Source organism: Thalassophryne amazonica, chromosome 4 (genome assembly GCF_902500255.1).
Source record: "Thalassophryne amazonica chromosome 4, fThaAma1.1, whole genome shotgun sequence".
Lineage (NCBI taxonomy): Eukaryota > Metazoa > Chordata > Actinopteri > Batrachoidiformes > Batrachoididae > Thalassophryne > Thalassophryne amazonica.
The window spans coordinates 60,472,435-60,486,572 of record NC_047106.1 but is presented as its reverse complement, the minus strand read 5'-3'; the positions used below and the strand labels follow the sequence as shown (position 1 = coordinate 60,486,572).

Sequence of the window (14,138 nt, the reverse complement as noted above, 5' to 3'; positions counted from 1 at the left end):
GGGATGAAAATTTACAGGGTGATTCCATAATTTATTCCTCAGAATTGAGTGAGTCCATATTTTTTTCCCTGTGCTTGGTCTAAAAAAGTAACCATTACTGACTGCCACAATTATTTTTCCTGATTTCTTATAGTGTTTCTTAAAGCCAGAAAGTTGCCATTTGAAATGACTTTAGTTTTGTGTCATGTCTGTGATCTGCTTTTTTTTCTACAAAATTAAATACCTGAATTAACATCCTCTGAGGCCGGTGATTCCATAATTATTGCCAGGGGTTGTAGTTTGGCTACACATACAACTGTGATTTATAGCGTACAGAATGTTCTGATAGCATTCCACAACAGGATTATACACACACCATGCGGCTCTGGCAGTGAATATCTGCTGTACGCACAGTGCACAGGAAAAAAAAGAGAAGCAACACCTTTCATAAATTGTTTTACTTTTCTCTTCAGCATTAATTTCATTCTGTCTTTGGCAAAGGTGGTGAGCTGGTCTGCTTTCGATTAGCATTTGAGAACTAGGCTTTGGTCACACGTTAACATCAACATAGGGGCTCAAAGAAGCACCTGTGTTTCGTGATTTATTCTACTGTGTGAAATGACTGTCTGCAAATGTATTGCAGTGGCACAAGCCTCCACAGCAGTCTGTGGAATTAATATTTCCAGGCTTTGGAAAGATATATATATATATATATATATATATATATATATATGGACCTTATCATCAGATGTATGATAGAAATTGTGACCACATGCAGTAACTGGGCACAGGGGGACCAGGGAGCGCGTACAGCTCCATGAGTGATCCACACACGTAGGGTATCTGTGTGACAAAAGTAGGTGACTCCTGATTCTCCTCTACATCATAAATCCATAGCATGAATCCTACGAAAAGCATGTTACATTCTTCAACAGAAGACAGTTTTGAGATCCTAACAGACACATTTTATCTTTGTGGAAAGTATGGCGAAAACTGCAGGGGTTTTATGGAAAGTAAAGTGTCACAATAACAGATGTGTAAGATTACAGATGTGTAAGATTCTGTCGAGTCAAGTCTGGGACTGTGTGCTGGTGCTGAATGTTGATGCATCCCCAGCACCACAGAACTGCCTTGGGTCCTGGATGGCAACCACCCAGGCAGACAACCGGTCCATTCTAACATCTGTAAAATAATAGTGTATCTCCTGTAGCCAGGTGAAACGTGGGCATCCCCTTGGACTGCTTCACCTGCTGAGGTCCTCAATACTCAGGCAACTGTGTGCTGGCCCCTGCACAGAGAAACATGGCCATGTGGCCTATATATATATATATATATATATATATATATATATACATACATACATACAGTGGTGGGCACAGCTAACCAAAAAGTTAGCTTCGATAACCATTAGTCAGATAACTGAAACGTTATCTTTTATGGCGATAAACTGCTAAAAAATGTAACTTTATTACAGATAACCGATAACCATTAGTATTGATTTGGACGTGGCCACATCAGATTACACTGTCGGCTTCTGAAAAATCAGTTTCACTTTAAGTGCCGCAGGGGCTGCTGGGTAAATTCCAGGATCACAAACACAAAGAACACACGAAAAATAAATAAACAAAAAGATAAAACCCCAGTCACTGTCATCATATTTCAAAAGCAGTAAAACACAGTATTAGAAGTCACAGTTTATCTCGGTATTAGATACACCGTCATTTACGAACTAAAAGCTGCTGCTTTTTTCACATGCTTTCAACCCTGCGGCTTAAACAACTGAAATACATCCATTAATGCATTGAATGGCAGAGTAAAATGCACGTAGTAAATGTAAATTCTTACCTGTTAGTTTCAGTGGGATTCATCTGAATAAATAATCCAAATAAAGCGTCCTTTTTTTAATCCAAAACAGTGTCGAAATGTGAAGAAAAGTCCCTCCCTCTGTACACACAGCTGTGCCATGAGAGCTCCTCCCCCCCACCGAGTCTTGGCGATTAAATTACAGCCACAAAGAAATAAAATAATGTTAAAATTAGTTTTGTTTTTGTGTGTCGAGTGGACAAGTCACTATAATGTCCAAAGTGAACCTGAACTATACTACCCACAATGCTCCCTGTGTCGACGGGCCAATCACGTTTTGAGCTTAATGATGATGTCATCAGCAAGCAACAGGCTGCTCAGTGGCTATAAACACAACATAAACTGACTAAAATGTTTGATATTAGGGTTTACAAACATTTTTGACCATTAAACTTTTCCAGCAAAGAAAATGTTTTCGGACTGAAAGTTATCGGAACTAAATTTATTGGAAGATAATTGGTCAGATGATGGTTTTAAAACTTATCTGAAAAGCTAATCCGATAGCAAAAACATTAGCTTCAATAATTATCTGCTATCAGATTAGCTGAACTATGACCACCACTCTGTGTGTGTGTGTATATGTATATATATATATATATATATATGGTATAGTGTGAAAAAGTTAAATGTTTTGTGAGTTATTTTAGAAAGTAAAATTTTATTTTAAATATGATCATTTTGACCTACAGCTCTTTAAAATATGATGATGTGTATATTGGGAAGCCCCAAAACACACTAGAGGGTTTATATTTCCTATCTGAAATAGAATTAGAGGAGCTAGTTGGAGATAGAGAAGTATGGGATGAGCTGCTTGGTCTACTGCTGCTGCAACTCAGACCCAGATGAGGGTTGGAAAATGAATGAATGAATGAAAATATAAAAATGCTTGAGGCATGTTATTTTACATGATGTCGCAAACTCTTCATTTTGTGACCTCCCCCCAGATCTCCAATCAATACCAGATTGATATTTAAGCTGTTTGTTTTCAGCTTGCCCCAGAGAACACACTGTGGTCCTTCCAGAGAGCTCTGCAGATGAATGTCAGTGGGCTAGAGGCTGACGTGGCCATCAGGTACACACACACACACACACACACACACACACACACACACACACACACACACACACACAGAGGTTTGCTTTCGTTAATTGTCAGAATGCTAATTTCAGTATCATCTCTTCAGACATGCAGCCCATGTCTCTGTGGGTGTCCTCTTGCTGTTTTTTGCAGTCTTTATTAATTTAACACTGTGGAGTCAAAATGGGTTTTTGCATGATCTTGGATAGGGTTTAATTTAGTGTTTTATATGTAATCATCAAAATACAGTATAGTCTGTTGTGTTTTTAACTGTCTGTTTTAAATAAAGCCTGTAGATGTAAATATAATGCAATGCTAAAATACACTTGGCTGTATGAGCATAAAAATAGGAAACCAAATGCGACTTTTTGACCTCTTAAAATAGGTCAAGGTAAGCCATCTTTGAACTTGTTCAGGTCTGTGTCCCAAGAATGCTCCCTATAGGACTGGAGCTATGCTGAGCACAGACCAGATAGACATATTTTGGTGTGAGGTAAAAATTAGCCCACACAGTCATGTGTCAGAGATCCAATGAGAACAAATCTGTAGGTCAACATAACACAAAAGGCCCATCGATATAGTGCATGATGGAGTATGTGTGCACGTGTGTCGTCATGCATAAAGGGAGATAAAAGGTGAGTGATCTGCAGAAGTATTGCTTGAGCTTTTTGGAGTTAATTTTGCTGCCCTCCCAAAACGTAATTAGTTTTATACACTTTATGTGATAGCGACCACCTCAGCAGGTACGTGCGTGTGTGTGTGTGTGTGTGCGCGCGTGCTTGCTGTGAACTCCTGCACTCCTCAGAGTTGAATTTGTGAGTTTCTTCCTCTTGTCTGTGCGCACTAATTAAACTCAATGACAACCCGAGCGTCAGTGAGACGGCACTTCTGCCACACAAACACAGTAGGTTTTTCACCCTCTACCTTTTCCACTTCTATCAGTTTGTCATAGTGTTATTGTTTTCATGAATTCATTTTTAGACTAAAGTGTTCATAGCAGTTCTTAGCCTGCCAGAAAAACGTAAACGGTTTGTGGTCTTCTCGTGTTGGACGTGACCTCGTCCATCCCGCTCTAATCATATGTGACTTTAAGAGCCAGAAACTGTTTCAGAGATGCATCTTTAAAAAGTAATGGTTTAAACATGGATGAAAAATATATATTTGTCTTTGGCAATCTTTTTAAGACCCTTTTTAAATGCCTGCTCAGTGTGAATTATTTACTGATGTGGTTTAGCCTCAGTATAAAATGGACTGTACGGTAACACCGCTTCTGCTTTTGAGTTGTGTCTGAAAGTAAAACTCACTGGAATTTTAAGATTGTCTGCAGACATAGCAGATATGATGATGAAAACAACATTTTTTCATGCATTTCAGGCATCATATTGCCAATGTAATGGCTGTTTAGTGCGTCTCCTTATGGATGAGCTCCTTCACACCTCTTAAACATATGAGGGGCGACTGAGAGGTTTTGAGCCTGACCCAGAAAAGTAGGGTGTGGTTTTCCATCTTTTGCATTCTGAGAAACCAACATTTCTCAAATGTGTGAAGTTTTGACTCACTGAATACAATGTTGAGAACTGTTGATTTGTCAGAATGCAAAAGCTGGAGAACAACACCTTTTTTGGAGTCAGATTCAAAAAGTCTGTCACTCATAGAGTTTTAGAAATACAGCCTTGATGCTGTTTTACCACTTGGTTAATCGCAGGTGCTGAGTTATGTGTTAATCAACCAAAAAACAATGAATAATTATAGATACACACACACACCTTTAAACAGCCCAGAAATTGAGTTAAGATGAGCCTCAGATCATTGTGTATTATATAACGGCTGAGTGGATTCTTGTCATTTGATTGGTGCTTTGTATGTCACATGACATGGATTAATTCATCCCATTTGTGTTGCATTGCATTCAGAGTGCGGCTTGATTCCATTTAGAGTGCAAATTTGGTTCCATACGTTTGGTACCATTGCACTCTCACGTGCACGTGCGCACGCACTCGCACACAAGCACACACGTCCTCGTGCACGTGCACACATATGATCACACACATGTGCACACATACTCGTGCACGCGCACACATGCTCTCGCACGAGTACGTGCGCGCCCATGCATGCTCGTGCACGCGCACCCACACGTGCGTGCGTGCGCACGTACACACAAAACCAATCCACTGTGCTGTCAAGAGGTTGTTAGCAGGAAGAGAGAACAAAAGCTGGACTCATTTCTGACGTGATTTTTTTTTTTTTTTTTTTTTTTTTTTTCTGCACTAAGGACGTATACAGTCTTAAGCGCTGACCAGGTTTTGTGTGTGTGTGTGTGTGTGTGTGTGTGCGCGCGTGCGGGGACACAACTCTCCTGAGACATAATTTGAGCTAACTGACACTGCTATTTCTTGTAACATACACACATACAAATCCACTGTGCTGCTGTGACTTTTTTTTTGGTGCACCGAGGAGGTACACAGCTCGACCGAGCCGGTTGCATGTGCGCGCACTGGGACAGCGACATGATGATTTGATTGAGTTAACTGACGCTGCTACACACACACACACACACACACACACACACACACACACAAAATCCACTCCGCTGTAAGCCGTCCGGATGCATGAAGAGCTGTTTACATGAAACGCTGATGTGATTTTTGGCTGGACTGAGGAACTAACTACACATAGTCTTTTTTTTTTTTCTTCTTTTTTTTTTTTTATGGAAGGCTGAAGTCAGTGCACAGCATCACTGGACTACACGTCACAGTGGAACACCAAAATGTACAGTAAGTCCCTTTTCTGTTGTTTACAAATTAATAAAATATCAAATGACAATCTGTTGTAGCCGTTATATAAAACAAATCTATCCATCCATCCATCCATTCATTTTCTTCCGCTTTATCCGGAGTCGGGTCGCGGGGGCAGCAGCTCAAGCAAAGCCGCCCAGACCTCCCGATCCACACACACCTCCCCCAGCTCCTCCGGGGGAACCCCAAGGTGTGCCCAAGACAGCCGAGAGACGTAGTCCCTCCAGCGTGTCCTGGGTCTTCCCCGGGGCCTCCTCCCAGTGGGACATGCCCGGAACACCTCTCCAGCGAGGTGTCCAGTGAGCATCCGGAAAAGATGCCCGAGCCACCTCAACTGACTCCTTTCGACGTGGAGGAGCAGCGGCTCGACTCCGAGCTCCTCCCGAGTGACCGAGCTCGGGAGGAGCACTCTCTAAGGGAGCACCCAGCCACCCTGCGGAGGAAACGCATCTCGGCCGCTTGTACTCGCGATCTCGTTCTTTCGGTCATGAGCCAAATCTCATGACCATAGGTGAGGATCGGAACGTAGATCGATCGGTAAATCGAGAGCTTTGCCCCCCTAATCAGCTCTCTCTTAAAACAAATAATGAATGTTTTTACATTCTTTCAATGGTACGAATATTTAATTCGGTGAAAGCTGGAACATACCAATCAACTCGGCTTCGCCTCGTTGAATGGTATGTTCCAGCTTTCACCTCATGAAATATTCATACCATTGAACTCATAAACATTCATTATTTGTATAATATTCAACAGTATGGGCTTGATTTACTAAGACCCCAGATAACGAGTGCCAAACTGTGTGTGCAGTCCAAAATTTTGCACGTGTGGGTGGAGTCCATTTCAACTTCAGTTTCAATTTTCAATTTATTTTCATTTATATAGCGCCAAATCACAACAGAGTTGCCTCAAGGTGCTTCACACAAGTAAGGTCTAACCTTACTAACCCCCAGAGCAGCAGTGGTAAGGAACAACTCACTCAGGAAGAAACCTTGAGCAGACCAGACTCAAAGGGGTGACCCTCTGTTTGGGCTATGCTACAGACACAAACTACATAACAATTCACAAAACGAATATACAGGAAATGCAGTTGGTGCACAGGACAGGAGGGTTTTCAGCACAAATACCACACCCATCTCTGGATGGAGCTGCACCTTAAACAGAGAGAAAAAACATAATCAGGCATCAGAAAGACAAGAAATATAGTATAGCTTGCTAGCATTAAACAACAAGAAAAAAGGAAATACTAAGGTGATCACTGACCACGAGCCCTAAACTTCACTAAAAGACCCAGAATTTAGGTAAAGTTGAGGTTGCGGCACGCTCCATTGCCTAATAAAATGAATTAAAAGAGTAAAAAGTGTAAAACTATACTGTGCCAGTATGCTAGCCATACGAAAGGGAAAATACGTGCATCTTGAGTCTAGACTTGAAACGCAGGGAGATCATTCCACAGAACAGGGGCACAACAAGAGAAAGCTCTATGGCCTGCAGTCTTCTTATTCACCTTAGCGACACAAAGTAGTCCTGCACCTTGAGAACGCAAAGCCCAGGCCGGTACATAGGGTTTAAGTAGGGAGGTGCCAGTCCATGAACAATTTTATAGACTAGTAGCAGAACCTTAAAATCTGATCTCACTGGGACAGGAAGCCAGTGAAGGGATGGCAAAATGGATGTAATGTGGTCAAACTTTCTGCTTCGTGTCAAAAGTCTGGCTGCAGCATTTTGAACAGATTGGAGAGCAATCGGTTCAAAATGCTAATGAGTCAGTTTTCCGGGTGATTTACTAAGAGCCAATACACAAATGATAGTGGGATGTATGGACAGCAGTATTTAAATGAGAATGTAAATGGTCATAAGCACAAAATTAAATTAAATCAGCCATGTATGTTATGTTACTGGACGCAGGTGCAAGGCACCTCTTTATCCAGATCTAATATACAGATATGGATATGGACAACTCAGTACTTGAACAGCAGTATCTTTGCTTTATCTAATGCTGTCTACCATATTTACTCCATTAAAGTCCCCCCTTTTAAAAGCACCCTGATTTTTTTCTTTTCTTTTCAGGACATTGCATGTCGTGAAATTGTGAATTCCTGAGAGAACAGCATAAAATGAAAATGAAATGGTACTACCTCATTGCCACGAAATCTCAAGTCTGTTCTTATGCAGCTGCAGTGCCTCATATTTAAGACTCTTCCTGTCTCTTCCTGGGTCCATTTTATCAGCACCTCTTCAATGTCCTGATAACACACTTTCCTCCCCCTACCAGCCAGTCATTATGCTGTTTTGTCCAGGGTGGCAAGCTTGTCCTTGTTCCTACGCCATTCCCGAACGCATGTCTTATTGACTAGGAAAATCAGAGCGGCATGCTTCACCTTCTCTTCTGCATCTTTCACAACTTTTAGCTTGAACACTGCCATACATATATATATATATATATCAATCAATCAATCAATTTTTTTTTTATATAGCGCCAAATCACAACAAACAGTTGCCCCAAGGCGCTTTATATTGTAAGGCAAGGCCATACAATAATGATGTAAAACCCCAACGGTCAAAACGACCCCCTGTGAGCAAGCACTTGGCTACAGTGGGAAGGAAAAACTCCCTTTTAACAGGAAGAAACCTCCAGCAGAACCAGGCTCAGGGAGGGGCAGTCTTCTGCTGGGACTGGTTGGGGCTGAGGGAGAGAACCAGGAAAAAGACATGCTGTGGAGGGGAGCAGAGATCGATCACTAATGATTAAATGCAGAGTGGTGCATACAGAGCAAAAAGAGAAAGAAACAGTGCATCATGGGAACCCCCCAGCAGTCTACGTCTATAGCAGCATAACTAAGGGATGGTTCAGGGTCACCTGATCCAGCCCTAACTATAAGCTTTAGCAAAAAGGAAAGTTTTAAGCCTAATCTTAAAAGTAGAGAGGGTGTCTGTCTCCCTGATCTGAATTGGGAGCTGGTTCCACAGGAGAGGAGCCTGAAAGCTGAAGGCTCTGCCTCCCATTCTACTCTTACAAACCCTAGGAACTACAAGTAAGCCTGCAGTCTGAGAGCGAAGCGCTCTATTGGGGTGATATGGTACTACGAGGTCCCTAAGATAAGATGGGACCTGATTATTCAAAACCTTATAAGTAAGAAGAAGAATTTTAAATTCTATTCTAGAATTAACAGGAAGCCAATGAAGAGAGGCCAATATGGGTGAGATATGCTCTCTCCTTCTAGTCCCCGTCAGCACTCTAGCTGCAGCATTTTGAATTAACTGAAGGCTTTTTAGGGAACTTTTAGGACAACCTGATAATAATGAATTACAATAGTCCAGCCTAGAGGAAATAAATGCATGAATTAGTTTTTCAGCATCACTCTGAGACAAGACCTTTCTGATTTTAGAGATATTGCGTAAATGCAAAAAAGCAGTCCTACATATTTGTTTAATATGCGCTTTGAATGACATATCCTGATCAAAAATGACTCCAAGATTTCTCACAGTATTACTAGAGGTCAGGGTAATGCCATCCAGAGTAAGGATCTGGTTAGACACCATGTTTCTAAGATTTGTGGGGCCAAGAACAATAACTTCAGTTTTATCTGAGTTTAAAAGCAGGAAATTAGAGGTCATCCATGTCTTTATGTCTGTAAGACAATCCTGCAGTTTAGCTAATTGGTGTGTGTCCTCTGGCTTCATGGATAGATAAAGCTGGGTATCATCTGCGTAACAATGAAAATTTAAGCAATACCGTCTAATAATACTGCCTAAGGGAAGCATATATAAAGTGAATAAAATTGGTCCTAGCACAGAACCTTGTGGAACTCCATAATTAACTTTAGTCTGTGAAGAAGATTCCCCATTTACATGAACAAATTGTAATCTATTAGACAAATATGATTCAAACCACCGCAGCGCAGTGCCTTTAATACCTATGGCATGCTCTAATCTCTGTAATAAAATTTTATGGTCAACAGTATCAAAAGCAGCACTGAGGTCTAACAGAACAAGCACAGAGATGAGTCCACTGTCCGAGGCCATAAGAAGATCATTTGTAACCTTCACTAATGCTGTTTCTGTACTATGATGAATTCTAAAACCTGACTGAAACTCTTCAAATAGACCATTCCTCTGCAGATGATCAGTTAGCTGTTTTACAACTACCCTTTCAAGAATTTTTGAGAGAAAAGGAAGGTTGGAGATTGGCCTATAATTAGCTAAGATAGCTGGGTCAAGTGATGGCTTTTTAAGTAATGGTTTAATTACTGCCACCTTAAAAGCCTGTGGTACATAGCCAACTAACAAAGATAGATTGATCATATTTAAGATCGAAGCATTAAATAATGGTAGGGCTTCCTTGAGCAGCCTGGTAGGAATGGGGTCTAATAAACATGTTGATGGTTTGGATGAAGTAACTAATGAAAATAACTCAGACAGAACAATCGGAGAGAAAGAGTCTAACCAAATACCGGCATCACTGAAAGCAGCCAAAGATAACGATACGTCTTTGGGATGGTTATGAGTAATTTTTTCTCTAATAGTTAAAATTTTGTTAGCAAAGAAAGTCATGAACTCATTACTAGTTAAAGATAATGGAATACTCAGCTCAATAGAGCTCTGACTCTTTGTCAGCCTGGCTACAGTGCTGAAAAGAAACCTGGGGTTCTTATTTTCTTCAATTAGTGATGAGTAGAAAGATGTCCTAGCTTTACGGAGGGCTTTTTTATAGAGCAACAGACTCTTTTTCCAGGCTAAGTGAAGATCTTCTAAATTAGTGAGACGCCATTTCCTCTCCAACTTACGGGTTATCTGCTTTAAGCTACGAGTTTGAGAGTTATACCATGGAGTCAGACACTTCTGATTTAAAGCTCTCTTTTTCAGAGGAGCTACAGCATCCAAAGTTGTCTTCAATGAGGATGTAAAACTATTGACGAGATACTCTATCTCCCTTACAGAGTTTAGGTAGCTACTCTGCACTGTGTTGTTATATGGCATTAGAGAACATAAAGAAGGAATCATATCCTTAAACCTAGTTACAGCGCTTTCTGAAAGACTTCTAGTGTAATGAAACTTATTCCCTACTGCTGGGTAGTCCATCAGAGTAAATGTAAATGTTATTAAAAAATGATCAGACAGAAGGGAGTTTTCAGGGAATACTGTTAAGTCTTCTATTTCCATACCATAAGTCAGAACAAGATCTAAGATATGATTAAAGTGGTGGGTGGACTCATTTACTTTTTGAGCAAAGCCAATAGAGTCTAATAATAGATTAAATGCAGTGTTGAGGCTGTCATTCTCAGCATCTGTGTGGATGTTAAAATCGCCCACTATAATTATCTTATCTGAGCTAAGCACTAAGTCAGACAAAAGGTCTGAAAATTCACAGAGAAACTCACAGTAACGACCAGGTGGACGATAGATAATAACAAATAAAACTGGTTTTTGGGACTTCCAATTTGGATGGACAAGACTAAGAGACAAGCTTTCAAATGAATTAAAGCTCTGTCTGGGTTTTTGATTAATTAATAAGCTGGAATGGAAGATTGCTGCTAATCCACCGCCCCGGCCCGTGCTACGAGCATTCTGACAGTTAGTGTGACTCGGGGGTGTTGACTCATTTAAACTAACATATTCATCCTGCTGTAACCAGGTTTCTGTTAGGCAGAATAAATCAATATGTTGATCAATTATTATATAATTTACCAACAGGGACTTAGAAGAGAGAGACCTAATGTTTAATAGACCACATTTAACTGTTTTAGTCTGTGGTGCAGTAGAAGGTGCTATATTATTTTTTCTTTTTGAATTTTTATGCTTAAATAGATTTTTGCTGGTTATTGGTAGTCTGGGAGCAGGCACCGTCTCTACGGGGATGGGGTAATGAGGGGATGGCAGGGGGAGAGAAGCTGCAGAGAGGTGTGTAAGACTACAACTCTGCTTCCTGGTCCCAACCCTGGATAGTCACGGTTTGGAGGATTTAAGAAAATTAGCCAGATTTCTAGAAATGAGAGCTGCTCCATCCAAAGTGGGATGGATGCCGTCTCTCCTAACAAGACCAGGTTTTCCCCAGAAGCTTTGCCAATTATCTATGAAGCCCACCTCATTTTTGGACACCACTCAGACAGCCAGCAATTCAAGGAGAACATGCGGCTAAACATGTCACTCCCGGTCTGATTGGGGAGGGGCCCAGAGAAAACTACAGAGTCCGACATTGTTTTTGCAAAGTTACACACCGATTTAATGTTAATTTTAGTGACCTCCGATTGGCGTAACCGGGTGTCATTACTGCCGACGTGAATTACAATCTTACCAAATTTACGCTTAGCCTTAACCAGCAGTTTCAAATTTCCTTCAATGTCGCCTGCTCTGGCCCCCGGAAGACAATTGACTATGGTTGCTGGTGTCGCTAACTTCACATTTCTCAAAACAGAGTCGCCAATAACCAGAGTTTGATCCTCGGCGGGTGTGTCGTCGAGTGGGGAAAAACGGTTAGAAATGTGAACGGGTTGGCGGTGTACACGGGGCTTCTGTTTAGGGCTACGCTTCCTCCTCACAGTCACCCAGTCAGCCTGCTTTCCCGGCTGCTCGGGATCTGCCAGAGGGGAACTAACGGCGGCTAAGCTACCTTGGTCCGCACCGACTACAGGGGCCTGGCTAGCTGTAGAATTTTCCACGGTGCGGAGCCGAGTCTCCAATTCGCCCAGCCTGGCCTCCAAAGCTACGAATAAGCTACACTTATTACAAGTACCATTACTGCTAAAGGAGGCCGAGGAATAACTAAACATTTCACACCCAGAGCAGAAAAGTGCGGGAGAGACAGGAGAAGCCGCCATGCTAAATCGGCTAAGAGCTAGTAGCTACGCTAAGCTAGCGGATTCCTAAAAACACGCAAAGTGAATAATGTGTAAATAATTTAGAGGTGATTCAGCAGAATGAGTGCTTTAGTTAAGGCACGTAAAGATTACACTGGGAAACAAATCGTAATCTAGATAACTAGATCAATCTAACTGCGCAGATTAAACAGCTAACAGATACAGAAAAACACCGCTGTGCTCCGGAACAGGAAGTGATACAATACCGCAGTGAGAGCCAACCACCAGTAGAGGCAAGCAAGCCTCTACTATATATATATATATATATATATATATATATATATATATATATATATAAATATATATAAATATATATAAATATATATATATATAAATATATAAATATATATAAATATATATATATATAAATATATATATATATATATATAAATGTTGGAAGCCTTAAGGACAAGTTGGAACATGTCCAGCTGTTAAACAATTTCTCATATACTCACTCCACTGAAAGCCATCAAAAGCCGCCTGGATTTTACAAATGGTTATCAACACGGAGGTGTTTTTCCGCCGGCTGCGTCCCGACGCGCGGACCTGTCCGCACGTCTTTCATTAAAAAAATCTCCTTTAACAGTGGAATATCCGGATAAAATGCTGAAACCGACTTCTGAAACTTCTCTGTTCTCTCACGACGTCCTGGATCAATAGAGCCTGAAATGTGGAGGTTTTCAGCTTGAAACAGGCTGACGACGGCGCCTGAGAGCGCTGCGCGACGTCTCGCACCGTGGGAAGTCCTTAAAGCGACAGTATCACCTCAAAATCTCTCATCAGCCGTTAAAATTTTCACCGAAACCCAGCTTAATTTTTCGAACCGTGTCCACTTCGATGTGCCTCACAGGTTTAGAAAAAATTTTGATCAAACAAAGCGCCAGTCTCTCAGCAACTTCTCAGACAAGGGAATTCCGACGAGGGGCTGGACGACTCCTCCCACAAGGAGTGCTCACAGGCGAATGACATCACCGACAGGCGTGGAAAAACTCACGCATGCGCACGAGGGTTCAAGCATGTCTGACGTAAAAACATATGAATGAAATCCATATAGTTTTTGAAAAAAATAAAAAGGACCTATACTTTATTGACAGCCCTCGTATGTCACTGAAATCCATCCACTCAAAGATGTTTCTAGTCACCAGAGATAACTGGATTTTTGTTTTTTCTACATATGTCATATTTTTCAGTTACATGAACAGAGGTTCAAAAGTTTGTTTAATCAGGAAAGATTTACAGTTACCAATATATAATTAATACATGCAAGCAGTTAGTATGGCAGAGTGGGGCAAAAATTTTGAGACCTCTAGTTACAACTCTTAGAGCTGGTCATATGACTTGCATCTTTAAACTGTGCATCCTTTCTCTGATCCCCAGTATGGATGGCGTGCCTTTCTTGATGCATGACCACACTCTGCAGAGGACCACAGATGTGGAGAAAGTTTTCCCAGATAGGCAGATGGATGATGCCTCATTCTTTAACTGGACGGATCTGCAGCAGCTCAACGCAGGGCTATGGTTCCTCAAGGTAGTTGGAAGTAGCTGATAAGGTTCAGTCACAATTAT

At 41.2% G+C, this 14,138-nt stretch overlaps 1 protein-coding gene across 5 annotated transcripts in view; it reads left to right on the top strand.

The window, feature by feature from the left end:
• The window catches only part of gdpd5b (glycerophosphodiester phosphodiesterase domain containing 5b), a 187,073-nt gene that overhangs the window by 159,871 nt on the left and 13,064 nt on the right, over positions 1–14,138 (top strand). For all 5 annotated transcript variants that reach the window (XR_004560043.1, XR_004560042.1, XM_034167968.1 and 2 more), the window contains 2 exons: positions 2,832–2,914; positions 13,950–14,100. Coding sequence is in view for 3 of the 5 variants with exons in the window: in XM_034167968.1 (XP_034023859.1) it covers positions 2,832–2,914; positions 13,950–14,100 (234 nt within the window). In the remaining 2 variants the exon portion in view is untranslated. The remainder of the gene's footprint in view (positions 1–2,831; positions 2,915–13,949; positions 14,101–14,138) is intronic.